General features: G+C 43.7%; 2 protein-coding genes across 2 annotated transcripts in view; one reads left to right on the top strand and one right to left on the bottom strand.

The window, feature by feature from the left end:
• The first annotated feature begins 423 nt into the window (after positions 1 to 423).
• ssr3 (signal sequence receptor, gamma) lies at positions 424 to 8979 on the top strand. Its single transcript, XM_063205313.1, has 5 exons — positions 424 to 685; positions 1116 to 1242; positions 1449 to 1547; positions 2617 to 2748; positions 8809 to 8979. The coding sequence occupies exons 1-5, from the start codon at positions 553 to 555 to the stop codon at positions 8873 to 8875; spliced, it is 558 nt and encodes a 185-aa protein (XP_063061383.1). The 5' UTR covers positions 424 to 552; the 3' UTR covers positions 8876 to 8979.
• Positions 8980 to 9227: 248 nt separating this feature from the next.
• kcnab1a (potassium voltage-gated channel subfamily A regulatory beta subunit 1a) overlaps positions 9228 to 25892 on the bottom strand; it is a 157162-nt gene continuing 140497 nt past the window's right edge. Inside the window, exons 10-15 of the mRNA XM_063205314.1 lie at positions 23495 to 23580; positions 18003 to 18123; positions 16347 to 16441; positions 15046 to 15166; positions 13202 to 13290; positions 9228 to 11892 (exon numbers count right to left, since the gene is read on the bottom strand). Of these exons, the coding sequence (XP_063061384.1) occupies positions 11803 to 11892; positions 13202 to 13290; positions 15046 to 15166; positions 16347 to 16441; positions 18003 to 18123; positions 23495 to 23580 (602 nt within the window). The 3' untranslated portion in view covers positions 9228 to 11802. The remainder of the gene's footprint in view (positions 11893 to 13201; positions 13291 to 15045; positions 15167 to 16346; positions 16442 to 18002; positions 18124 to 23494; positions 23581 to 25892) is intronic.

Here is a 25892-nt window from a genome sequence, read left to right as displayed (position 1 = left end):
TGTGGTGTGAGGAAGTGGCCCTAACTAGACTAGCCCTAGCAGCTGAGGAGAAGCCATCTCTTAGTTCCTACGATGCCAAAGTGATGCTGAAGTGGACCACACAGAAGAACAACAAGTGTAGTAGGCCTACACCATTAGGCCTAATCTATGCAGCCAGACAAAGACACAAAATACATTGCATGGGCTACTTTGCATTCATAGTATGTTCTTTCCTCTAGTTATTGCAAACCCCAACCACACATGGGAATAACTTAACTTTTTAGTCTAATGATTTTATTGTATTTTTAGTCTGCCTGTCTTAAATGCAGAAGAAATGAGTGCGTGATCCTGTTATAGCACATTTACCACACTAGATGGCTGTGTTGAGATTTTTTCTGTGAGTGAAAGAGGGGGGAAAAAACTACTTCCCCCCGAATGCTGACGACTTCCGTGTTTGTGCTGACGCGGCGTTAGCAGCAGCTGAACGTTTCATACAATCTGTGCACATACGTGTCAGTCTCTTTGCTGTTCGGCATTGGAAGATAGGTTGACTACCAGGAGAAGTCCCGAGCTATGGCACCTAAAACCAGCAACAAACAACAGTCTGAGGAGGATCTGCTCCTCCAGGATTTTAGTAGGAATCTGTCGGCTAAATCGACAGCACTTTTCTATGGCAATGCCCTTATCGTCTCGGCGATTCCCATTTGTGAGTACCGCTAACTAGCCTGCAGCTATGTCTTTCTGTCATTCAACTGTAGCTGTAAACGTACGATTTTAGGAATGTTTGTTGCGTGTGGATTTTGTTTTTGGCAGAGTAATGTTAATATACTTCTTGTAAAATAAGCATCAAGCAGCCATTCACGGCTGTAACAAGGCACTACTTTTAACTTTGAGCTAACTGTGGCTAGCTGCCACCAGAGGTGGAAAATATTTCCAGATGTAGTACTGATATGTACGTGAAGACCTATGGTTTGCATCAATGTTCAGCTATATCCTCAGAAATCATAGCCTAGAAGAGAATGCCTCAGTGCACATTCAAGTTGGTGAAGAAGTAGCAGTACTCTCGTTTCTGTCGTTCGTGTAAGGCCACGCACTGCTGTCCTGTCATTCATTCATATTGCCTCTTGTGCCCGTAGGGTTGTTCTGGAGGATCTGGCACATGGACCTGGTTCAGTCTGCTGTCCTGTACGCCGTCATGACACTGGTCAGCACATACCTGGTGGCCTTTGCCTACAAGAACGTGAAATTTGTTCTCAAGCATAAGTAAGTAATGCACACTTTTGGGGGGGCAATTACCTCTTTCTTTGTACGGCTCGGACATCCACTCGAGGCTTCCTAGTATGTCTGTGTCACTTACCTTTTTATTGTATGAATGTTTTCTGCCAAGGACCCTTGCTGTGTCTCGCATAAAGTTTGATCAATGCCAAGCGTGATTGACATGGATTCCTTTCCTTCTGTTCTCTATTCAGGGTTGCTCAGAAGCGGGAGGATGCTGTGTCCAAGGAGGTGACCCGCAAGCTGTCTGAGGCTGACAACAGGAAAATGTCCCGCAAAGAGAAGGATGAGAGGTCAGTTAGTCAAATCCTTACATTTTCCTTGCATTTCGCAGTCTGACAAAGCCAGCTCATGGAATGCATGTGATGCACCAATCAATTGTGTTTACAGAGGTCAACATTGACCACTTAGCCAAATGGGGATAAGATACCAGTACTGTATGCTGAACCAGATTAGACTTATCACTATGACCCGTTGGTTAGGGAGTTGGAATTGGGAGGTTGCAGGTTTGAATCCCATTGTCTTGCATGGCAGAAGTGCCCTTGAGCAAAGCACCTAGCACCAAATTGCTCTATGGACTGTAACCAATAGCCTGCCCTGTACCTAAATAAAGTAATTCAATGTAATGTAGGGAGGGGTAATGTACTATTGTAAAGATAACGAAGACGCTGTACTTAAGTGTATTTTCCATTCATGTCAATTGCTTTGTCCAGGTAGAGAAATTCTGAGGCCTTCTTCAAGGGCCATAAGGGCTGAAATGCATAGGCATTGTAGCCAAATAAAAAATAAAAAACTGTAAACTTGAGTGCCTCAGAATTTCTCTACCTGGACCAAGTTCGAGAGCCCCTACACTGTTGAGCACCAAGGAAAAAAGATGAAGACCCAGAAGCACTCCAATTTCCTAGGGCGGTGTTACTATGCCCCAGATAAAATAAAGGGTTTTTAATTATAACTTCCTTGTCGACCTGTGGAGCTGCCTGAAGCTGGCCCTAGTGCCACCACATTCTAAATGAAAAGACTTTAGTCTTCCTACTTAAAGAGCACCTACTGGAGTCTACAGAGTTGGAGAACAAGAGCGCTCAGAATTCCTTCTTATTCCAATTTCCTGTTTGTGTTTGTCATTTGCTTTACCATTGAGTAGAGAGGGAGTTTTCTTGATTAGTCTGAGTAGCAGCCTGAGTGTAGGGTTGTGCATCTCTCCTTCAGGATCCATTCTCCATTGTATTCTAGGGTAGAGAAAAGGGATGAAGGCCCATTTTTCTTGATCTAACGTGTTTTGTAGAAGAAGCCAGCCTGAGTGGCACTGTGTGTGTCTTTCCTGAGTTTCTCCTTGACAAAGGTGTGTGTGTGTTTCTCCTTCAGGATCCTGTGGAAGAAGAACGAGGTGGCTGACTACGAGGCCACCACCTTCTCCATCTTCTACAACAACACGCTCTTCCTGGTCCTCGTCATCGTCGCCTCCTTCTTCCTGCTCAAGAACTTCAACCCCACCGTGTATCCTTTTTCATGAATACTTACCACCGCCATCATATTCTATGTATTCATTATTACTGCAAAAATTTCATTTTTCATACATGTCATTTTTCATACTTTTCCTCTTTTCAAAGGGCAATCCCATTGTCATTTTCCGGGATTGTCTGCTATTTTGAATGTCCAGAAATATATATTTTTAGCTGCAAAACTTGGTGTACTTGGCTCATACTAGTGCATATTAATTAACTTTATTAATAATAGTACATATCCATGAAAAGATTCCATTTGGCTGTAGATTGCACAGTTTCAATGAGCAGCATATTTGCTGTTGGCCCATCATACTCTGGCTTCCATTCTACACAGTGCACCTTTAAACGTCTATAAACATCGGTTTTAGTCTAGTCAATATAGGGGGTCCACGTGCACCCCCCGTAATTGTTGTTGCCACCCATTTTTTAGACTCCTTAATATGTCTAGTTAACAATTAAAGATGTTAGCATTGCTGCAAATTGTCCCATGACTGTTTTTCAGAGGTCATCTTGGAAACAATAGCGATTTTTTCATTTCTGACATTTGGCTATTCACATAACTTTTGAACCAGACATGGTACAAAGACAAATGAGACCACTTTTCCACATAATTCCAGCATGGGGAATTGATTGGAAGGGTCATTAGGTTCATAAAAACATGTTTAGACTACTTTGTAGGACGAAAATGACTAAAATGTATCTAATATTCTATGGATTCGGACATTAACTAATGTCTAGGTTCTGAAAAATAGTGCAAAGATGACAGTAATTGCAACCATTTATGACTAAATACATTCCTTGACTTCAGGTGACTACCATACATACTGTCATTAACATCAAAATATCCACGCAACCTTTTAGGGCTATGCTTAGTCATGGTTGATGTGAAAAGCACAATATATTAGCAATCTGATGCATTGAGGAATTGACTGTCCCAAAACATCTCACACAGATTTTTCAGTCGTTTACAATAGTATCAGATGTACTTAGAGCATAATAAATGTTTGGTGACAACAAAGGACTCAATTTCAAGATGGTCGCCACCAGGCCCACAAAATGAGCATTGTCTGAAAATTACCATACAATGACCAGAAATAGTGATGTTTGATATGCATTTTGACAATGTAATATTCTTAATACCATCCTTACTTGATGGGTTAGTAGTTATAAATACATTTTGACATTGAGGAAATTCATTATCCACATAAAAATAAACTTATTGAATTAAATTAGAGCAAAATTAGTGAAATAGAGCTGGCATGTGTTGGCTCAGAATCATGTGTAGACAAGCAATATAGGTGATTTACGCCATGTTTTCTGACTTAATCAGTTCATGTTCTGAGTAATTACACTACTGTGTACTGTTAACAACAATGTGAAATTCCCACTCTTCAGCAATTCTGAAGATTTAGAATCAGAATGCTTTCATTTGATATTTCCTAACTCCCTGTTGGCAGCACAGTGCATACAATTTCTCACAAACAAATTCACCCATTATTGCTTTAAAATATGCAACACGCCAGCCGGATCCAGCACATTGCTATTTTCCTGCAATTTGCCAAAAGAATCCATCCCAATTTCCATGGTAACACAACATCATTTAGTTAAGAAAATGAGGGCTCCAGGTTCTTCTATTAGATTATTTGCATTTAACACAAGGTTAACTTAGCCTGTTTTACTACTAAACCAGCTTCTTAGTATACACCCCCCAGGATGCACACTGATTTGAAATCAAAGGGAAAGCTTTGGATTTGACCACTATTCTCTCCAGGCACATCTGTGATAAACACTGTGTCTGTGTCTGTGTCTACACTATCTCTTTACCAACATGATCCCATCATGTTTCGAAGCTATCACCATCAAAGTTGTCCAAAAGAAATCACTCCTATTCTGATGCCAAGCATCTTGAAATGCTTTGAAGGGCTAGTCTTGTCGCACATCAACAAATCCACCCATCCACCTTCTTCTTGATCGCATTGGATGCTCAGCCAGGTCTTCCACAGAGGATGCAATCTCTCCAGTCCTCCCAGCCCTAATTCATTTCTATAAAAAGACTAATATGAGAGAATGCTCTGACATATAAGGATGCTGGTCATGGATTACAATTCAGTATTCAGCAAGACCTCTTTAGCCAAGCACCAAATGCCAAGAACCTGGGGCAGCCGTGGCCTAGTGGTAAGAGAGTTGGTCTTTTAATCTAGGGGTTGCAGGTTTGAATCCCCCCTGACCTCCCCTTACATCTCCATCCATGGCTGAAGTGCCCTAGAGCAAGGCACCTAACCCCACCTAACCCCACATGGCTCCAGGGACTGTAACCAATACCCTGAAAAATAATAACTGTAAGTCGTTTTGAATAAATAAAAGCGTCAGCTAAGTGCAATGTAATAATAATTATAACCTCATTTATCATAACACTGAGCACAGGGCCCAAGGTGTGCTCAGTCCTCAGTGCTAAACCTATTAGCACCAACCCACTTTGAAAGTTTGCAGATGACAGAGCTCTAGTGGATATCCTCACCATGGGTTGATAAGACTGGTTGACAGACACAACAACCTCCTGCTGACAGGTAGCGAGACTGAAGAGATTGTTGTCAACTTCCACACCCAATATCCAGGGTAAACCCAACACCCTTCACATCCTTCACCCATCACTGGGTTTGTTACTGGTGTAGAGAGTGAGCTATACAAAATCCCTGGAGAGACGCCGGAGTGAGATTCTCTACTGGGACATCAACCCTTAGTCACTGATAAAGCCCACTAATGCCACTGCTTCTTAGGGTGGGCAAGTGCTTCACCAACCATCATGAGCGTTTGCTCAGCTAGTGCCACTCATCCAATCATCAGTGAGCTGTGGCAAAAAGGTTTGCTATGTCCCTCACCACAATGTCCAGAGCATGGAGGAGATGCCAGTACACCAAGGGACATGGAGTAGGCCATAGGATGGTTTTACAATCCAGCAGTGGGATCACTATCTCCTTCCTTGTGCCAGGTGCCACAAGAAGAGCGCCACTACGGCCCTGCAGTTTGAGCTTTTTAGGTCTCTAATGTGCCAATGTATCCAAAGTGCTCAAATGGTCATAAACCACTGTGTGTGTGTGTGTGTGTGTGTGTGTGTGTGTGTGTGTGTGTGTGTGTGTGTGTGTGTGTGTGTGTGTGTGTGTGTGTTGAGAGTGAGTCTGGAGATGTTTCTGAGATGGTAGAAAGCAGATTTGGTGACTATTTTGATGTGGGACTGAATTGATATTGATGAATCTAGGATAAAGGATGAATCCAGGGACTGACTGTGACATATTGTTGTCGGTTTTACAGGTAGTGAAACCAGACGAGTGCTGTGCCAGATAATCCAGTGAACTCGGAGAGCCATTGAAAGAGGATGGTGTTAGGTACTGTGTCAAAAGCTGCAGAGAGGTCCAGGAGGATGCGGATGAGAAACAGATTTCATTAGGAGGGAATGAGGTTCTGGTGTCCACAAGTGGGGCCTATGCTTACAAAGCGGCACTGTAGGGAGTGATTTGTATATACCAGAGAGAATTACCCTGTGCTCTTCATAGATGAGAGCAGGTTCACACTGAAGACATGTGACAGACATGACAAAGTTTGGAGAGAACATGGAGAATGTTATGCTGTCTGCATCATTTATGAACAGCACAAGGCGCCGATGGTAAATTTGCCATTTTGATGTTCTCTGTTCTTACGCAAATTGCCCCCTACGGTGCTGCTCAGAAAGCATAGGCCCCATGTGTGGATTAGGGTGGCAGACGCCCGTCTTAAGAACGGACCGTCCGTCTTTTCAGTGCCTTGTCCGGCGTAAGGCACAGCATTAAGCCGGACATTAAAATGCATGAAATTTCATCTAAGACACGAAAATTTTCCACCCGTCCTAAAATATGTCCTCCTTTTTCCTGACACGGAGATGGTCACAATACCAGGCCCTTATACCCTCATCATGAAGTCTGTTTCTGACCATTTGAACAGCAGCCTACATTAATTGCCTGTAAAGTGTTCTTGTGCCATTTGGCACACTGAATGAGATAGTAAATCATCCTATGGTCTCCTCCATGTTCCATGGTGTACTGGCATATCTCCTGGCATCTCCTCCATGCTCTGGTGCTGAGGGACACAGAATTGTCCATGTGCACTAGACCCTCTCTGTTGTCTATGCCATAACATATATGTACTGCTTTTATTACTGTCGCTGACAATTTACTGTGGTCTAGTATTTCTTTGTGGTCACTGCAGAAGTTTGACATGATCTTATTCACTTAAGGTAGGTTTGGAAATGTTAGATATATTATTTGCTGTGCCTTTGCACATCAGATACTGTCCTGTTTTGCAATTCCATACGTGTCCTGCCTTGTCTTCACATGTTTGAAACACAAAATTGGTCTTTTGTTTCTGGCTTTCTGGCTGTTTACTATTCATCATCACAAAAACCAAGGTATTAAATCAAGATATAAATGAGATACATTTCAAAATGTACAGGACACATTATGAACAACAAAAGGCTAATGAAATTTAAAAAAAAGAAATAAACACACGCAAAAAAGGTTAGTGTTACACATGATGATTTTTTCAGACTAATATTACAAAACCACACAATTCTAGTGAACTTCTTTCATATGAAATTGTACATATCACTTACCCATCAAGCAGATATAATAATTATAATATGACATGGTCAAAACATTTATCAAATATCACTATTCCTAGTCATTTTAAGGTAATTTTTGGGCCATGATCATGCAAAGGGTCTGTTGGCGGCCATCTTGAAATTGAGACCTTTTTTAAAAGTCAGAGTTTGGTCAACTTTTATAATGTTCTACGTACATCTGATACTATTGTAAACCACTGAAAAATCTGCTATAAGTTTTGGGAGGGTCAAGTCATCAACGCATCTCAATGCATCAGATTGCTAATATTTTGTGCTTTTCGCATCAACCATGACTAAGCATAGCCTTAAAAGGTTCCAAAGATGTTTTAATGTTAACTGACAGTATGTGTGGTAGTCACCTTAAGTCAAAAAATGTATTTTGTCATAAATGCTTGCAATTACTGTCATCTTTGCACTATTTTTCAAAACTTACAAACTAGTTCCTGACCGAATGTGTAGAATAGTTGATACATTTTAGTCATTTTTGTCCTACAAAGTAGTAAAAACATGTTTTTATGAACCTAATGACCCTTCCAATCCATTCCCCATGCTTGAATTATGTGGAAAAGTGGTCTCATTTGTCTTTGTACCATGTTTGGTTCAAAAGTTATGTGAATAGTCAAATATCAGATTTGAAAAAATCGCTATTGCACAGTTTCCAAGATGACCTCTGAAAAACAGTCATGGGACAATTTGCAGCAATGCTAACATCTTTTATTGTTAACTAGACATATTTAGGAGTCTAAAAAAATGGGTGGCAACAACAATTACGGGGGGTGCGCGTGGACCCCCTATATTGACTAGACTATTTGCATATACCACGAAAGAGGTAAATTAATCAATTCAAGCATGTCATACAATATCATACAACAACCATATAGCTATTGGAATAATATTGAATACATTTTGTCATATCAAGATCTTGTGTATAGGAATTAGGAATTCTGTAAAAAAAAAGTCTGTACCCAAGCCTAGTGGTAATGGGTAGTATATTGGATCATTGTCCTATTGACTATGCTTGTTTTGAATAGTAATTACGTGTTGAAGACAAAAAAAAATCCGTTTATTTATCATGAAATGCGTTCTTCTGTTGAGTACTTCTAAAGTGTTTGAAAAAGTGTAAGCTGCGCGCACATCCCAAAAAAAGCAAATTGCTGCGGGTGCAGAATATCAAATAACGCAAATGAGAAAAAAAAGAGAAGAAATATTCGCACACCGCGAAAAGCTCCCTTGTCGTGGTCCAATGTGAAGAAATGGCAAAACGTTTCGACCAGCAAGGTCATCGTCAGGTGCTTCGTCAGGGAGCTTTTTGCGTTGTGTGAATATTTCTTCTCTTTTTCCCCATACTTCTAAAGTGTGTCCATGAGTTGGTTGTCGTTGTCCTTGACGGCCTGGCTACAGGAACTACATCCTGTCCATCAGTGCCTCCTCTGGCCTCATCGCTCTGCTCTCCACCGGCTCCAAGTAGACGACACCAACCGGACCAACACACACAAGACAAGACAAGCAAGAGAGTACAAGGAGTACAAGAAGAGAGAAAAGGTTTCAGGGATGGTGGGTGGGCTAGTCCGGGGGAGGGTGGGAATGAGCAGGGGGTAGGGGTTAAGGGGAAAGGCAATAATGTACCTGATGGTTGGATGGACTGTATCATTTCTGTTGTGCATTTTCATGAAATTCATGATGACATCAGTGGAGGCTTTTTTCTGACCTCTGCCATTCTCGTTTTTGTACAAATTAAAAAAAAAAATAATGGACCAGGATCAGTTTGCGATCTGTTTTGTTTAATTGAGAGGGGACTGCCTAGAAATAACTTTGCAAAACAAAAACTTAACGCACACACGAGATCAGTCAGTGTTGGCATAATGCATTATATTTATTTATTTATTTACTTACTTATTTATTTACACAAGTCACAGATTCATGACTAAAAAGAAAAAAAGCATGATGGACTTAAAGACCCTGATGCAAGAAATATAATGGCTTCTTAACACTGCTGCAATTTCGCATCAACCATAGAAAAACATTGTGTCTTTATTTGTACATCACCATTATTTTCAAACCCAGTGGTTAGTAAGGAGGAGGCAGAGGCTTTTAGTCTTTGAGTGCGTTCCAATATGCGACCTTGCATCCTCCACTTGTGCTTGTGGCCTCCTACCAGGAAGTAGTACATTGTGATGACATCACTTTACAATTGAGCTTTTGCAAGATATTGAAATATAATGCTGTTGTCAATCTTTCTCTCATTTGCAAACAGGATGGTGAATGAATAATAGTCCCCCATAAATTGTTTTGGCTAGGCTGACAGTGGGGGAACTTAATTGGTTTCTCCACGGAGGCGGGCCATCAGCAAAATGTGAGGCCACAAGCGCAAGTGAAGGACACATGGTCACATATTGGAATGCACCCTTTATATACACATAAGGGTCATGTTAAAGGCACTCATCAGGAGAGAACATACATACAAACCATGATGGGTGACCTGTATTCAGAAGCAACGATCCAGTGGCAGATATTCCAAAAGATGTGGTTGTACCGTCCAATGGGCCTTTATCTCGTGATTTCAGACACCTTCGATTCAATGCATTTGAAGCGGGTATACTCGCCAGTGTATGGGTTTCAGCCTTAAGCTGATAGGCCTATTCATTCATATATAAAGGGATTTTTATTATTTTTCAGACAGGATAGTGGGAAATGAGAGGAGAGAGAGACAGGGAAAGGAGATGGGGAAATTACCCAGGCCAGGAATTGAACCCGGGTCACCCGCGTAGCACTCCAGTTGTTAGAGCTGTTATGGCTGGGCCTCATTTATACCTGCTTGTCTTCAAAACGGAACTTTTTTGATGTCATTGCAAATAAATGCAAATTAGGGTATTTGGACAGGCAAAACCAAGTCATTTGGAATTTGTGGCACTGGATTGTAGCATTTGAATCCAGGTTTCCCATCACTGCATACAAAGCAAATAACTGAACTGTCTGAGAAGAAGTCTTATGGTTTGTGGAGTTCTGTACACGGTTGAATGCTTAGTTGTGCAGAGGTTGCTGATATCTAACAAACTTTTATTTAAATGCCTATTCACTACTGTATATGAAGATGAAAGACAACTGGTTGGTTTTAGAATGCCAGGTTATGTATGCATTTATTTTGTGCAGACCTTTTGACCTTTTATTATAGAGGGTAATGAAATTTAGGCTGTTTCAAAACATTGTATCAGGCAACGAGCTGAGTGGACTGTTAATGTAATGTGTAAAGAGTGAATCAGGCTTTTATGCTGACCGAGCTCTTCTCAGTTGTACCCTTTCAAAGGTGGAAAACAGCCAGTCAAGTTGAAACATCTGCATCTATGAGAGTTTAGTTCATACTATGCCATGCCAATAACCTGTGTGGTAGTTCAGAAATGTCAGTGCAGTAGACCACAATATTGGTTCCTATAGAGAGTTGATTATGAATGTCATGCCAGAGTTATACTATTCTATACCGTACCTACTGATGGAGATGACGGTTGCCATACAGAAAATAACAGATTTTGAGGTCAGTTTTGCTTATATTACATCTACCGTAAAAACACATTTCCTTCCTCAAAATTAATACATTTAATAGAAAAGTCATACAGAAATGACTCCGTCTACTTACAATGTATACACTATTTCCAAATGGACACGAGAGGTCGAGGTTTTGGGGGTTCGAGGCGAGGCTTCAGGTAGACTAGTAGCTGACATACGTAACTCCAGCATTCTGTTAATAAGTCAATTATGTGCCTTAAACTACACAAGCAAATGCAGAGGCGCAGTACTGTAGGCCCTAGCTCTCCCTTGCACACGTGCCCACTGCACATACAAGTCAATAGACCCCATTCACTCCCTTTTCAGGAAAGGGCTTGTAGTTCTCTGGCCCACCTGAAGAGGGCGACATGCTTCACAATTCCACCACTACCCTTCAGAAATGTCTGTCCCCCTAAAAAAAAGCTCTAGTGCGTATCAGCTGTATGGGGGGAATGCTGTGTATAGAGACACTGGGGCCGCAAGTTGCTAATAAAGCTCATTTGTGCTGCTTGTTGCGCAGGGTGCTAAAAAGGGTGCCGTTTCAGCTCGTACGTACGTTGTTATTTAGGCATCATATTGTTTCTCAGGATTTGCGCTTTGCTTGTTTGACATGAAGGCTATTACTCCAACTCTACTCGGCGGAGACATGCAGGTTAAGGGAAGGAAGGGGGGTTTAGAGGGCCTCTCATCGGGGACCTGTCAGGACGGGAGGCCAGGTTCTGGGTAGACAGAGGGGGAACCAACCACAGCCAGCCGGAACCGTATTTGGACCACAATGGCTGCGCTGTCACTGTCCAGTTGCCTGAGAGACTGACACACACAGTCTCTGGGTTGGGGTCCGCTCTCTCTCCTGCTCTACGAGCGGTAGTCCTTCTTACTGTAGGGTCGGTTGCCCAAGATGTGATCAATGTCTGACACCACATGAGAAGTCATCTTTGGAAGCACCTGTTAGTTCAGGAAAATAATAAAAAAAATCATTACCTGTAGGCCTACATTACTCAGATTCACTCAGAGCTGGACTGGCCATCTGGCATAGCAGGCATTTCCAGGTGGGCCCTGTACCCTCGTGGGCCCCTATTTTCAGAAATTCTTTTTTGTTTTGCTTTTACATTTCTGAAAATAGGGGCCCACAAGGGTGCGGGGTCCACCACTGAGTCAGTTCTGCACCGCTAATTATGAGGGGCCTCAGTTTTTCTCAATTGGTTTTGTACATTTCTCACAACAGAATAATGATTCTCAAAAGTCTTTGTCCAATTGTAACTTCCTGGTGTTATCTGTGCACATGGTCAAATCAGTTTCTCATTGTTTTCGGCATATAGCAAATGCTCTCGTCCACCATGCCATGGCTGTGTACGATTCTCAGTAATTTCGTACATTATCAATTGCTTTTGTCATATCACTCAAAAAGCTTTGTCACTGAATGCATGAAACTATCTCAATCTTATCTGATCAATGTAATATAAAGCCGAATTTACAACATTTCCCATTCAATCTAAACAACATTTCGCTTCAGAAAAGATCCTCAAGAGTGTACTATTCAATTGCCAACATGAGAAATTGATTTGATTAGCTTGTCCATACACTATGACATAATGACTAACCATTCTGCTGGCGCTGATACGTTCATTGACACAAAAATTTGATTTTGAAAGACAAATAAGGGTTTTGAGCAACAGACTCGGTTTTGCAGGTTATCCACGGTGTTTTGCCATTTGTTAAAGCTGTTTTGAGAATGAATATTATGTTTTGCAAATTGCGAGAGAGATTCGAGAAATGTACAAAACCAATTGAGAAATACTGTAAGCCAAAAGTGCCCGGGCCCTATTTCTCCCCCAGTTCAGCCCTGGATTCACTGCTGTGAAAAAGACACTAGAGAGAGAGAGAGAAGGGGGGGGGGAGGGTGGCATGTATAGGAGCTGCTCAAGGGCACGTCAGTCATGGGTGATGAGGGCGCTGACTCTCAACCCCTACATAGACATTCCTACTGCAAAATCTCTCTAACCATTAGGCCACAACAAAATATCTAATATACACAACTTTACTTGACTCAGCACATATCTGTGTGTGTGCGTGTCTGTCTGTCTGTCTGTCTGTCTCTCTCTGCGCGTTTGTGTGTGTGTGTATGTGTGTCTGTCTGTCTGTTTGTCACTGTGTGTGTGTGTGTGTGCGTGCGCGCGCGCATGCATGCGCAGGTGAGTGTGCACGCGCAGGTGCATATGTGTAGGTTATGTACTTTTCTGTGCAAATTACTAACCTGTATGGCACCCAGATTCTCTGTAAGTTGTTCAGGGTTTGACGTTCCAAGAAGAACAGAGCTTACTCCTTCATTCCTTAGACACCAGGCTGAAATGAAGAGGAAGGACAGTTTTCAGTAGCAAATCAGATGTAGACAGTCAAGTGCACTGTGAATATTGCAGTGATAATTCAACTGTTAGAGATTAGAATGTAACCCTCCCTTTTGCCTTTTATTACATGTATTATTTTTGTGACAGGACAGTGACAGTGAGTGGGGAGAGAGACAGGAAAGAAACGGCAAAGGACTCTGGTCGCCGGTGTAGCAGGCGAGTGCCCTACCGTTTGAGCCACGGTAGGGCCAAATTTAACACTCTTGTTGTTGATCTCATCTGAGACCTGTAATAATGTTATGTGTCCACTAGGGCGCAGCAGAACATTGCCAGTTCTTGCCTGTCACTGGTGCATAGATCCCTACTCACAGTTTCCTGTGGCAAAGACTTTACTTAGGGTGGATTCCAATTCAAGTCAAGTCAAGTGTACTTTATTGTCAAAAATCTACGTAATAGGGTATATGCGGACTTCCGTCCTCGCTTGCTCACTTGCCAGCCTGTGACCTCATGATGACGTCACTGACGACAGAAAACTAATTAAATTTCTTGCAAAAGCACAATTTTAATGCCATGTCCTCCTTTGCAATCAGGATGGTGAATGAAGAACATTCCCCCAAAAATTGTTGTGGCTAGGCTGAGAGCGGGGAAACGTTATTGTTTTCTCCACGGAGGTGGGGCGTCAGAAAAACACAAGGCCACAAGCACAAGTGGAGAACGCGAGGCCGCAAATTGGAATGCAGCCTTGGTCCCTATCTGGGCCAGATGCAGTTCAGATTCTGCAGCATTTTGGACTGCAGCTGCAGCTGTTGTAAACGCTTCTATACTTTACTTTACAAACAATCTATTTTGGTCTGCTGAGTCTGCAATTCTCATACACAAATGAATCATCGAGCAGCAGGTGAGCATGGAGACTTGCGGAGAGCGTAACCTACAGAGCTCCAGAAACTAACTGAAACAGGCAAGGGTTGCCAGCTTGGGCGGTTTCCTGCCCATTTTGGCTGTTTGGGACAATCCCTATGGGTATTGGGTTTTTCTGTAGATTTATGTCCATAGAAATCAATAGAAGTTAGTTGGGTGGGACTTCTGGGTGGTTTTTGAACATTCAAATCTGGCAACCCTGTGGCACAGGCACGAGGGAGAGGTAGGCAGGGCTGGCCTGGCAACGGAAAACGATCCGGGTATTTTTTTCAGCGTAGACCAGCCCCTCACACAACCTATATTACTCAGTCCACTGTGTATATTAATCCGTATATTGAGGGTTAAAGGGACACTGTGTGGGATGTTTTGTTGTTTATTTCCAGAATCCATGCTACCCATTCACTAATGTTACCTTTTTCATGAATATTTACCACCACCATCAAATTCAAAGTGTTCATTATGACTGGGAAAATTGCACTTTTCATACATGAAAAGGTGGATCTTCTCCATGGTCCGCCATTTAGATTTTCCAGAAATAGCCATTTTTAGCTGTAAAACTGACTGTACTTGGGCCATACTAGAAAATATTAGTTTATTAGTACACTTTCATGAAAAGATCAAATTTGGCAATAGGCAACAGTTTCAATGATCAGCATAGTTGCAGTACCTTTTTTGACCATTTCCTGCACAGTGTCCCTTTAATTTACAAACAAAGAACAAACTAACAAACAAAAACTTCAGCATCGGCCCCTGAGGACTGTTGTGTCGGCCCATTGGGAAAATGCCCTTTATGTCAGATTACCAGTCCAGCCCGGGAGGACGGCGTCTTACTTACCCACGGCCAGCTGTGGAAGAGTGCAGCCCAGTTTCTCTGCAATGTGACCCAGCTCCTTTAGCTTGGCTTGCTGCTTTCTGCCGTCCTCGCTCACAATCTTATCCCTCAGCCACTGGTAAGACTGGCGAAGAAAATGGATCAAAGAGTTGGTGAGGGACATGGAAGAGAAAATCTGTATTAGGGCCTCCGCACATCGGCTCTGACAAAGTGCTCCGCCAAAGTTCGATTCCGTTGTTGTCAATACAACGATGTCGGCAAGGGATTAGAGGCGAGTTCTATTTTGCTGGAGCCGCCCATTGACTATCCATGCTATGTTCGTGTGAAATTAGTGTCGGAAGCGAAAGTGCTCCGCAGTGCTGTCGGAGCCAATGTGCGGAGGCCCTTAGTTTACTTTTTCCCCAGGAAACTAATTAGAACATGTGTATTTGCAGTTGAGGAACAACAAATAATAAGTATTTCCTTTGGGGAATCTTAACTTTCACAAATGAGCATAATTACAATAATACCATTTTATTGCATCTTCGAGCCTACTTGCAATATTCTTGAAGACAATGCTTTTTTAAACGATTTAATGTTACACATCAGTACATTACAAAGAAAGAAATTGAATAAAAGTATAAATAATAAAATCTCATAAACATAATCAAAATAATAAACAAAACGTGCCCACAATTGGCACATTAAAGTGTGTGTTGCTTTTTGCCTCTAGGCCACCACCATACATAATTAGTTGCTCACTAAAGGTCCTCTGGTTCAGACCACAATATTCTTATTTCTTTCTACTTTTTTTCCTACAAATATTTTGTCACATCCTGTATTTGTCACATTATGTTAGTCATGCATACCTAATCACCTAATCTGATTTGAAAATTCACAGGTCTTCGTCAAGATGAACCAAAGAATGAGATTATAGTAATTTGATTAATTTGACATGGTTAAGTACCTCCTGTAACACTTCTGTGTCTGTCTGTTGAATGCTCGGGATGTATTTCGCTTAAAGATTTTGCACTCAACTTTATGTTTCTTATCACAGGCCAGTGCAGTTGGAATTGCTAATGATAAATCATGAATGTATTCTCTAACAACTAATGGATTATCAATATAGAGGGGCTACTTTCACAATGTTTTAGAAGTTCAGCATACTATCTACAGCAGAGCTCTTAACACCTCATGATTTAAAGTCGAAAGTCCACAAGAATGTACTATATATTTATATATATATTAAAAATGTTTAAAGCCTTGTTATTTTGTAATGTCGGGACAAATGTGTATTTCCCTCAGGTTATTCCTGTAACACTAACCTTCATGGAGGCTCTGGAGGTCTCTGGGATGCCGTTCTCGTACTTGCCCGTGATGATGCCACAGGCCAGGGGAGACCATGTCATCGCTCCTACCCCTGATGCCCACAGCACAGCCCCATGGAGACAAGCAAGAGAACACAACCCACCACAGAGTGAATATAGGTCTTAAATCAATGTGTCATATGTCAGATGTGAGTCACGAAACTGTACAAATCCAAATCTTTTTATATATATATTCTCTCATTCTTCAGTATACATGGCATCATAAATAAGGTCTCATATTCAGCTGTTGCCACTGATTTTCACAGTAACATGGATGGTATGAATATACAGAAAAAAAAACACATTTTGTGTAATGTTTAAAATGACGTGTCTACTATTCCATGTTGACAATGAAAGTGTGTATTTTATAGTAACCTTTGAGTTGTTGGGAGGGGGGAAATACAGCAATGCAGCAACAGCATTGACTTAGAACAATGTTGTGGAGAGAAAGGAAAGAGAGCAAGCAGCTATAGTAGGAGCTGCAGTAATGGAGGCCGTGGAAGACCAGATAAGTAGTGGGGGTGAATAATTGACACCTGCCCATCTTTATATATATTGATGCCTTTAATATGGGCAGAACAGTGAAGAGACACAAGGACCAACTGGGAAAGAAACTGAGGCGGGGCTGGGAAATTACCCAAGCAGGACTCGCACCTGTGTTCCCATGAGGAACTGCCCATGTATAGTATGTAGCAATGTGTTAGCTAGCACACTGTACCACAGCATCCCCTCCAGACAGTGTTGTAGTCTACGTAGAACGCAGGTAAACGGAGTATACCCACTTCTAAATTTTAGGGGCTTCAGTATACCCACTTAAAATTGATTGACCCATTGTTTAGAATAGCATGAATATATACAGTATACCCACTTCAAAAAATACTCAAATAGACAGTATACTGTACCCACTTCAAAAAAGTAGACTACACCACTGCCTCCAGACACCTGCCTAATTTATGGTAGAGTTCAGGAAGCAGCACTTCCACCTTCAATGTCTACTAGAAATAATGTACAGAGAGAGCAGGCAGTGCAAGAGAGAGAGAGAGAGAGAGAGAGAGAGAGAGAGAGAGAGAGAGAGAGAGAGAGAGAGAGAGAGAGAGAGAGAGAGAGAGCAAGCAGAATGTGTGTGTGTGTGTGTGTGTGTGTGTGTGTGTGTGTGTGTGTGTGTGTGTGTGTGTGTGTGTGTGTGTGTGTGTGTGTGTGTGTGTGTGTGTGTGTGTGTGTGTGTGTGTGTGTGTGTGTGTGTGTGTGTGTATGTGTGTTTGACACCTGCCTATTTTATGGTAGAGTTCGGGCAGCTGCACCTCCACTCCAGAGACGTGTGTGAGTTTGTGTGTGTGTGTGCGCATGTGTATGCATGTGCGTGCGCGCACACACATGTGTGTGTGTGTGTGTGTGTGTGTGTGTGTGTGTGTGTGTGTGTGTGTGTGTGTGTGTGTGTGTGTGTGTGTGTGTGTGTGTGTGTGTGTGTGCATGTGTGCATGCGCGCGCGTGTGCATGCGTCTGTGTGAATGTGTGTCTGTGTGTGTGTGTGTGTGTGTGTGTGTGTGTGTGTGTGTCCGTGTATATGAATATGTGTGTGTGCTGTGCATGCATGTGTGTGTGTTTGCCACCTGCCTATTTTATGGTAGAGTTCGGGCAGCTGCACCTCCACCTTCTCCCGCTGGAAGAGATGGTACTCTGCCTGCTCACACACCGGAGGGATGAGGTTAAACTGCCGCGCCACCGAGTACGCCTCCTGCAGAAGAGAGGGACAGGGGAGGAGAGGAGAGGAGAGGGGTATTAGTGTGTGTCGTGTGTGTGTGTGTGTGTGTGTGTGTGTGTGTGTGTGTGTGTGTGTGTGTGTGTGTGTGTGTGTGCGTGCGTGCGTGCGTGCGTGCGTGCGTGCGTGCGTGCGTGCGTGCGTGCGTGCGTGCGTGCGTGCGTGTGTGCGGGATGAGGTTAAACTGCCGAGCCACAGATAACGCCTCCTGCAGAACAGAGAGGAGAGTGTATTGGTGTGTGTGTGTGTGTGTGTGTGTGTGTGTGTGTGTGTGTGTGTGTGTGTGTGTGTGTGTGTGTGTGTGTGTGTGTGTGTGTGTGTGTGTGTGTGTGTACTGCATTAATGTTAATATGAATGGAAGTCAATTGGAGAGCCTCACAAAGATATATATAAATGCAGTCATTTACGTGCATGTGCATGTGTGTGGAAGTCAACAGGGGGGGACAAAGGGGTCAATTGTCCCAGGCCCAGGGCAATGGGGGGCACAATCGGCCCCTCATTATATTGTATGTATTGGGTGGGGGGCCCCCTTCAGATGATTTTGTTCCGGGCTAGGCCAAAGCTGTCAGCGGCCCTGTGTGTGTGTGTGTGTGTGTGTGTGTGTGTGTGTGTGTGTTGTGCGGTGTGTGTGTGTGTGTGTGTGTGTGTGTGTGTGTGTGTGTGTGTGTGTGTGTGTGTGTGTGTGTGTGTGTGTGTGTGTGTGTGTGTGTGTGTGTGTGTGTGTGTGTGTGTGTGTGTGTGTGTGAACAGGCAGAAATAAGAGACAAAAAAGTTATATCAGTAAAAAGTAGGGCTACAAATAGCCCCCAGCGGACACAAAACACGACTGTAAAACTAGTTGTTTTTGGCTCTATGTTACATGCGTGTGGGTGTTCGCATGTCAAGGCAGCGCTTTCAGGACCAGACAACCAACTAGACGTGTGCCAGGCAGGCTATCATTTCCTCGCAGCTAGGGCTATAGGAAATTGCCACACACAAGCCCCTATCATTTGCACACTCCCCCTGCCAGGGCTGGACTGGTGATCTGGCGTACGGGGCATTTTCCCGGTGGGCTGATGGATGTTTTTTGTTAGTTTAGGTTTTTTTTTTTAATTAGAGATTGACCTTCAATTTAGATAGGGCGACCCATAGGTTCATCTTTAATAAAGCCTAAACCGTGGACTGACGGTAGGGACACATAGGAGGCGAAGCAAGCGAAGCGAAGAGAGGCGAAATCCAACCGTCATCAGGTCGTCGCGGGGAATCAAATGGAATGGAACAGTTATGTTGTTGATTTGACTGAGCCGCGGCAGGCGAATTCGCTCCTCATTTGCATAACATTAAACTTTCTTTAATAATTTCGCTTCGCTTCGCCCCTGTTCGCTTGCTTTCGCTTGCCATCGCCTCTCTCATAGGAATGAATGGCAAAGTTCGCAAATTCGCGTGTATGTGTCCCTACCGTAAGCCGAACATGATATGGTAGAAAAAGGGAGAGCAGTGTGGGAGTGTGGTCTCTGCCAAAAATGCCCGAGCTGTTTTTCGATCCCAGTTCAGCCCTGTCCCCTGATGTGGGACCCTGTTTGTGGAGTACAGCAGGGGTGAGCAGGAGAGCGTGTGGGAGGGAGGAGGAATGCTATCTGGTGTGACAGCGGAGGAGGTCGGGGTAGAGGAGGAGGAGGAGGAGGAGGAGGAGGAGGAGACGTGGTGAGGGGAGATGCTCAGCAGGGGTGTCGTCACAACCAGGCAGGCAAACTAGGCAATTGCCTAGGGCCCCAATGTGAAAAGGGGCCCCATGGTAATGACTGGTTATGTACTTGTATTCAAGTAATGCCGTGTACAGACCAAGAGCGAGCGGAGCGAATGAAGCGACGGAAGTCATTATTTCTCTATGGAGGGCACGCGACCTGCGCTACCAAAGCGAATTCGCCAGGAGCGAAGCTTCTTGCGCGACCAGAGCGAATTTTGACGATTAAACTAAATCTAATCGCAGGCGAATTCGCTCTGACGCTGTTCGGCGAAAACCAATCTGAACGTTCATATCTCCGAATGTCCCAGGCTGTCAAGCCAGAGCCGTTATGTGATTAGCTGATTCAAACATGTCAATGCTGCGTCTGCAGCTAATACAACGAATTCAAGGCGAAACTTCCTCTGCTACCCAGGCAGCGTAGTTCGCTCTTGGTCTGGACACGGCATAATAGCAATGACCGAAAAGTACAATGATACTGCCATCAAAGTTTCTCTCTCTCTCTCGAGGGGAAGAGAAGAAGAGAAGGGCCCCAAGTCTCTCTTTGCCTAAGGCCCCCAAGTATTTTGAAACAGGCCTTGGTGTTGTTCAGGGGGGTAGAGTGTGACTGAGTCACCAGGGCCCCATGTACTGTATATAGGGGGCCCATACACAGTCCGTAGATATATGGCTGGGGGGTTGGGGGGGGCCTTTGGAGCCGACAATTTGCTGCTGCTACGCCCCCTGGAGATGCACACCATGCCGGTGCAAATTACAGGTCTTTGGAGCATCTCGTCTCTCCTCTCTGCAAACCTCTGCATTTCTCGAAAGCGTAATTGTTAGCTAGCTAGCAACTTCAGTAGTTACCAATGGGAAATTGCATTCCAAACAACGTAGCTATTGTAGTTAGCAAATATGGTTTCGAGAAATGCATTCCTGTTCTGCCATGTACATACCTTCCCGCCGCCCCCCTGAAAGCCCTCATTTATGACCATGAATTAATAATGTGGTTTCAATTGCAACCGCTTTGGTACCGCTAATGTGTACAAAAGCCCCTGGCATGTTCTAATTACCAAGCCGTTGAGGTCGGCACGCTGCAACGCTGAAATATCAGCAAAGCGGGAACACAAAAAAGACAGAGCAAGTGGGGCACTTATCTTTTTACACAAACACACACTCAGACACACACACAAACAAACACACACACACACACACACACACACACACACACACACACACACACACACACACACACACACACACACACACACACACACACACACACAAATACACGAGTGCACGCACACACGCACGCACACGCACGTGCACACACACACACACACACATGCACACACACACACGCGCGCGCGCGCGCGCGCACACACGCACATATGCACACGCACGCACGCGCGCACACACGCACATATGCACACGCACGCACGCGCGCACGCACACACACACAATAACAATACAAACACAATGAAAGAGACAAATATGGAGCGTGGAGATGGATGACAAGAGGAAGCATTTGGCTACTCATGGCAACTCTGAAAAGGCCGATTCTCTCTCGCTGCCTTTTCCTTCCTTCTTTAGAAACCCATTCATCATGACCTCCTCTTTCTCCCTTCCCCTCTTTCTCTCTCTTTTTTCGCCTTTCTACTCCTCTTCTCTCCTTTCTTCATCATGACCTTCCTCTTCCTCCTCTCATGCCATCCCCCCATTTCTCCTCTTCCTCCTTTCTTTCGCGCCCCCTTTTTCCTCATCTTGAATTCTCTCCCTCCCTACTCTTTCTCTCTCTTTATTCACCTTTCTACTCATCCTCACTTCTCTCCCTTCTTCTTCTACCCCCCCTCTTCCTCATCCTCACTTCTCTCCCTTCTTCTTCTTCTTCTTCTTCTTCTTCTTCTTCTTCTTCTTCTTCTTCTTCTTCTTCTTCTTCTTCTTCTTCTTCTTCTTCTTCTTCTTCTACCCCTATCTCTTCCTCATGCTCACTTCTTCTCTCCCTTCTCCATCTCCTTCTATCCCTCTCTCTTCCTCATCCTCAATTCTCTCCCTCCTCCTCCTCCTTCTTCTTCTTCTTCTACCCCTCCATTTTCCTCATCCTCCATTCTTCTCTCTCTACCCCTCTCTATCCCTCATCCTCACTTCTCTCTTCTCCTTCTCCTCTCTCTTCCTCATCCTCGCTTCTCTCTTCTCCTTCTCCTCCCTCTTCCTCATCCTCACTTCTTTCCCTCAGCTCCAGTCCACACACAATGACTGGCAGCGTTGCTTCTTCTGTCTCTGCTGCAGTAGTCCGCTGCCACATCAAAGGGGACAGTGCTCACTCCCTTTGTGAGCTGCTCGCCGGGTGCCATCGGCAGGGCAGCCGACAGGGGGGACAAAGGGGTATGTTGTCCCGGACCCAGGGAGATAGGGGTCCAGGATTGGGTCTCCCATTACATTGTGTGTATTGAGTAGGGGGCCCTTTCAGATGACTTTGTCCTGGGCCCAGCAAAAGCTGTCAGCAGCCCTGGCCACCGGATCCTATCAGGCCAGAACCAGCCGCTCTGAGATTTTATGGATGGTCTCCCTCTCTCTCTCTCTCTCTCTCTCTCTCTCTCTCTCTCTCTCTCTCTCTCTCTCTCTCTCTCTCTCTCTCTCTCTCTATCTCTGTCCAGCAGCTGGAAGCCCAGTCATCTATGAGATCAGTTTGATGTTGCTCGACTTTTGAGTGCCTTGTCAGTTATGCGGATGATTTGGTGCTTCGTGAAATGCAGAAGTTTTAGGACCCATTCTTTTCTGTTATTCACCCTGAAAGTGGGGGGAAAAATCACTGTTCCAGTATGGTCACCCTCAATAAGGAAAGGATTTCAGTCTCACTGTTTATAATTAAAATGAAGAAGAAAAAATGTATAAGTAGCAGATGGCCATGGGTCTTCTGTGATTTGACAGCTGGTAGTGTATAATTCTGTAATATTCTTTTTTTATGTAATGTTGAATGGACTTTTTGCCTTTAATGCAGATAGGATAGTGAAGATCGACCGAATGTGAATGTGGAGAGAGAGGCGAGGTAGGGTTGGGAAATGACCCAGGCTGGTTTGGCCACAGCGCCCCCCCATTCTATTCTATTAAAGCATTAGGTGATATGATGTGTGTAATCCCCAGTGCCCCTCGGACAAAAGTAGCAAGGCACCAACGTAGTAATGTAGGCTAATTAAAGCAAAGCATAAAAAGTAACACCCCATTAAAAGGTTGAACTGTACAATTATGCAGGGGTAATTCACACTGATCTAGTGCTATTTGCATTGTAGGACACTTTAAATATTCTCTTTCAACTGTTTGTATATTTGTCTCCAGGTGTATTATTTGTCTCTGCCGGGGACACGTTACGGCTAAATGAGAGAAGCAAAGAGGGGCGAAGTCAGTGTTCCATTCTAACAGCTCAACGGTCAACAGGTCGTTGCGGTGAATTAAATCGTCTAAAATGTAAGCTTCTGATTTGATTAGCTGCCATAGGTGAAAGTCTCTTCTCATTTGCATAATAGTAAACTTGGTTGAATATTTGTCACTTCGCTTTGCCCATTTCACTGGCCTCCGCCTGTCTCAGAGGCATTCATGGCCAATTTCAGGTGTACAGTGTGTGTCACTGACGCAAGTGTCACTCACCATAATTTCCATAGCCGTCCACCGCGAGGTGCCCCAGTACATTGCCATCCCCTGATTGATGACGTGGGTCATGGCCCTCACAATCTCTGAAAAACAAAATCACCAAGGAGGAAGTTAATTGACTATACGTGCCTTCAAAGTGTGCAGAAGATAAACTTACTGTATATGACTTCAGATTAATTCATAGTACAACAACATTGTAGTTTCTAAACAACAAATTTTAAAATGCAGAAAAGTTTTTCATGGATGAATCAAGGGATGGAAGGTGATATTTACGAGGAGGCAAGAGAAAAAAGTCTTTTAAAGCAACCACCTTTAGTTATGTACCATTTCTATTTTAAATGAATGACGGCATGATTTGACTGAACAGACTCAAAAGTCAGGGCTCTGGGACAGTCCGTTCTGGGAAAACCAATGCTGCTCAAGCAAATCATTTCAGTCAAGACAACCAGTTTTGTTGTTCTGCAGTAGTTAGCACTAAAGGGTTTAATACAAAGCCACATTTTAAGTAGTTTGTAAATTGCAACAGAACTCTAAAGTAAAGCAAAATCACTACCACTAAAAGCTGACATGAACTATGAACTGACCAGATCCTGGCCCATGGTCTTACAGAGATACAAAGCCAAGGTCTGAGGACTTTGCAACAGAACTGCATTTTGGAGAAAAAAACCTATCACCCAAAGGCCAGTAAATCAGAGAACCCCAAACCCCCTGGTCCCTTGGTCTTTTCTGCAGACCTGCGTGGACAAGGCAGGGGAGTGCCTGCAGAGCGTGTCTGCCTGTGACTCTGAGTGTAGGGTGATGCACCCTGAGAGACTGTCTAGAAGTGTTTAATATGCAGTGCACACACCCAGGCACCAGGGGAGATGACACGGCACTTCTGCTCACACGGCACTACCTCTCTGTCTCTCTCTCTCTCTCTCTCTCTCTCTCTCTCTCTCTCTCTCTCTGTCTCTCTCTCACTGTACTGTGCTGCCACCTTCCCTCGGATTAACTTTGAGGAAGTCAGTCAAGCCTGAAGGCCCAGACTGGTGCAAGGAAGGCACATCTAACTAAAGGGGTTCAAATGAGAAAAAAAAAAAAAAAAAGTTTGCCAAGTTGGTTTGACGTGTCTTGCTTGCAGATACCAAGAGAAAATAGAGGATTATGGTGATGAGTCATAATTACAACTCTGAACACTTATTGTCGCAGAGCCCCACTTGCAGCCCTTCTAGAATTAATGTTGTAAGTCCATCGCACAGAGGATTATTAAAATAAGACCTCCAACTGGTGTTTTTGTCCAATATGCTCACATTTTCTCGGCAGTGTGTTCGGTTTGTGTGTGTGTGTTTTTTCTGTGTTATATTTTCTGCCCGAGTCAAACTTTTCTGCTTGAGTTGGATCTTTCTGAGTAAGACATCTCGGGTTGTGCCAGCTGAAAAAGCTCTTCCTTCACCCCCACCCCCGTCCCTCAGGGCTGTACTGGGGGAGAAATAGGGCCCGGGCACTTTTGGCTGAAAGGGCCCCCCTCATAATTAGTGGCGCAGAATTGACTCACCGGTGGGCCCCACACCCTTGTGGACCCCTATTTTCAGAAATGCAATTTTTTTAAAAACATTTCTGAAAATAGGGGCCCACAAGGGTGCAGGGCCCACCGGGAAATGCCCGCTATGCCAGATGGCCAGTCCATGCCTGCCCATCCCTCTCTCACATCACGCTCCAAAGACACTGGCTGACTCAGTGAAAACATCACCCTGTTCCCCTAAGAGCTTGGGTGTCCAGACCCATTTAGGTTATTAACACTGGGGACCAGTAATGCTTAATCAATAACACCATAAAATATAATGAAAGTTTGCAGGTATAGTGGGCAGAAGTTTCTCAGATTTAAGGTGGGCGATAAAACTACAGTACTGCATTGGTTGCAGCTCTCCATAATTGGAGCGTCAGTTGAGTTCTCATCTTCTGCAAACACTCATAGCAGCGATCTCATAAATTACAGAGTCCTTAGGCTAAGCAAATGATCTGCTTTGATCTATTACTAAATGAATAAAATGAAGTAGGCCTACACATTTTATAACCCTTAAACTGTTTATGTTCTAACGTGCTCTACTCCAATGTTACATGGATTAGCTGTAGGCTGCTTCATAGATCAAAGTCAATAATTTCATGGTGTAATAACATCTGCACATTACTGCTTACACTAACATTTAAACAGGGTGTTTTACATTTTAGTTTACATTTTGTGACTATGAGTTTCTTCTCATGTAGTCATCTCCTTGATGTAACACTTTGACAATTTAGTAATGCTGTTGTTACAATGGCCAAATTTCATATAAAATGCTTGGAGTTTGTGAGGAGAGAGAGAGAGAGAGAGAGAGAGAGAGAGAGAGAGAGAGAGAGAGAGAGAGAGAGAGAGAGA

This window comes from Engraulis encrasicolus, chromosome 8 (genome assembly GCF_034702125.1).
Source record: "Engraulis encrasicolus isolate BLACKSEA-1 chromosome 8, IST_EnEncr_1.0, whole genome shotgun sequence".
In the NCBI taxonomy this organism is placed as follows: Eukaryota; Metazoa; Chordata; class Actinopteri; order Clupeiformes; family Engraulidae; genus Engraulis; species Engraulis encrasicolus.
Note: the sequence above shows the minus strand (reverse complement) of the source record. Positions and strands in the feature narration are given on the sequence as shown.

What these genes read in the sequence shown, in the direction of transcription:
- ssr3 (XM_063205313.1), top strand. Translation starts at nt 553, where the DNA reads ATGGCACCTAAAACCAGCAACAAACAACAGTCTGAGGAGGATCTGCTC. An exon ending in CGTCTCGGCGATTCCCATTT is followed by an intron (nt 686 to 1,115) that starts GTGAGTACCGCT and finishes TTGTGCCCGTAG; the next exon opens with GGTTGTTCTGGAGGATCTGG. An exon ending in CGCAAAGAGAAGGATGAGAG is followed by an intron (nt 1,548 to 2,616) that starts GTCAGTTAGTCA and finishes TTTCTCCTTCAG; the next exon opens with GATCCTGTGGAAGAAGAACG.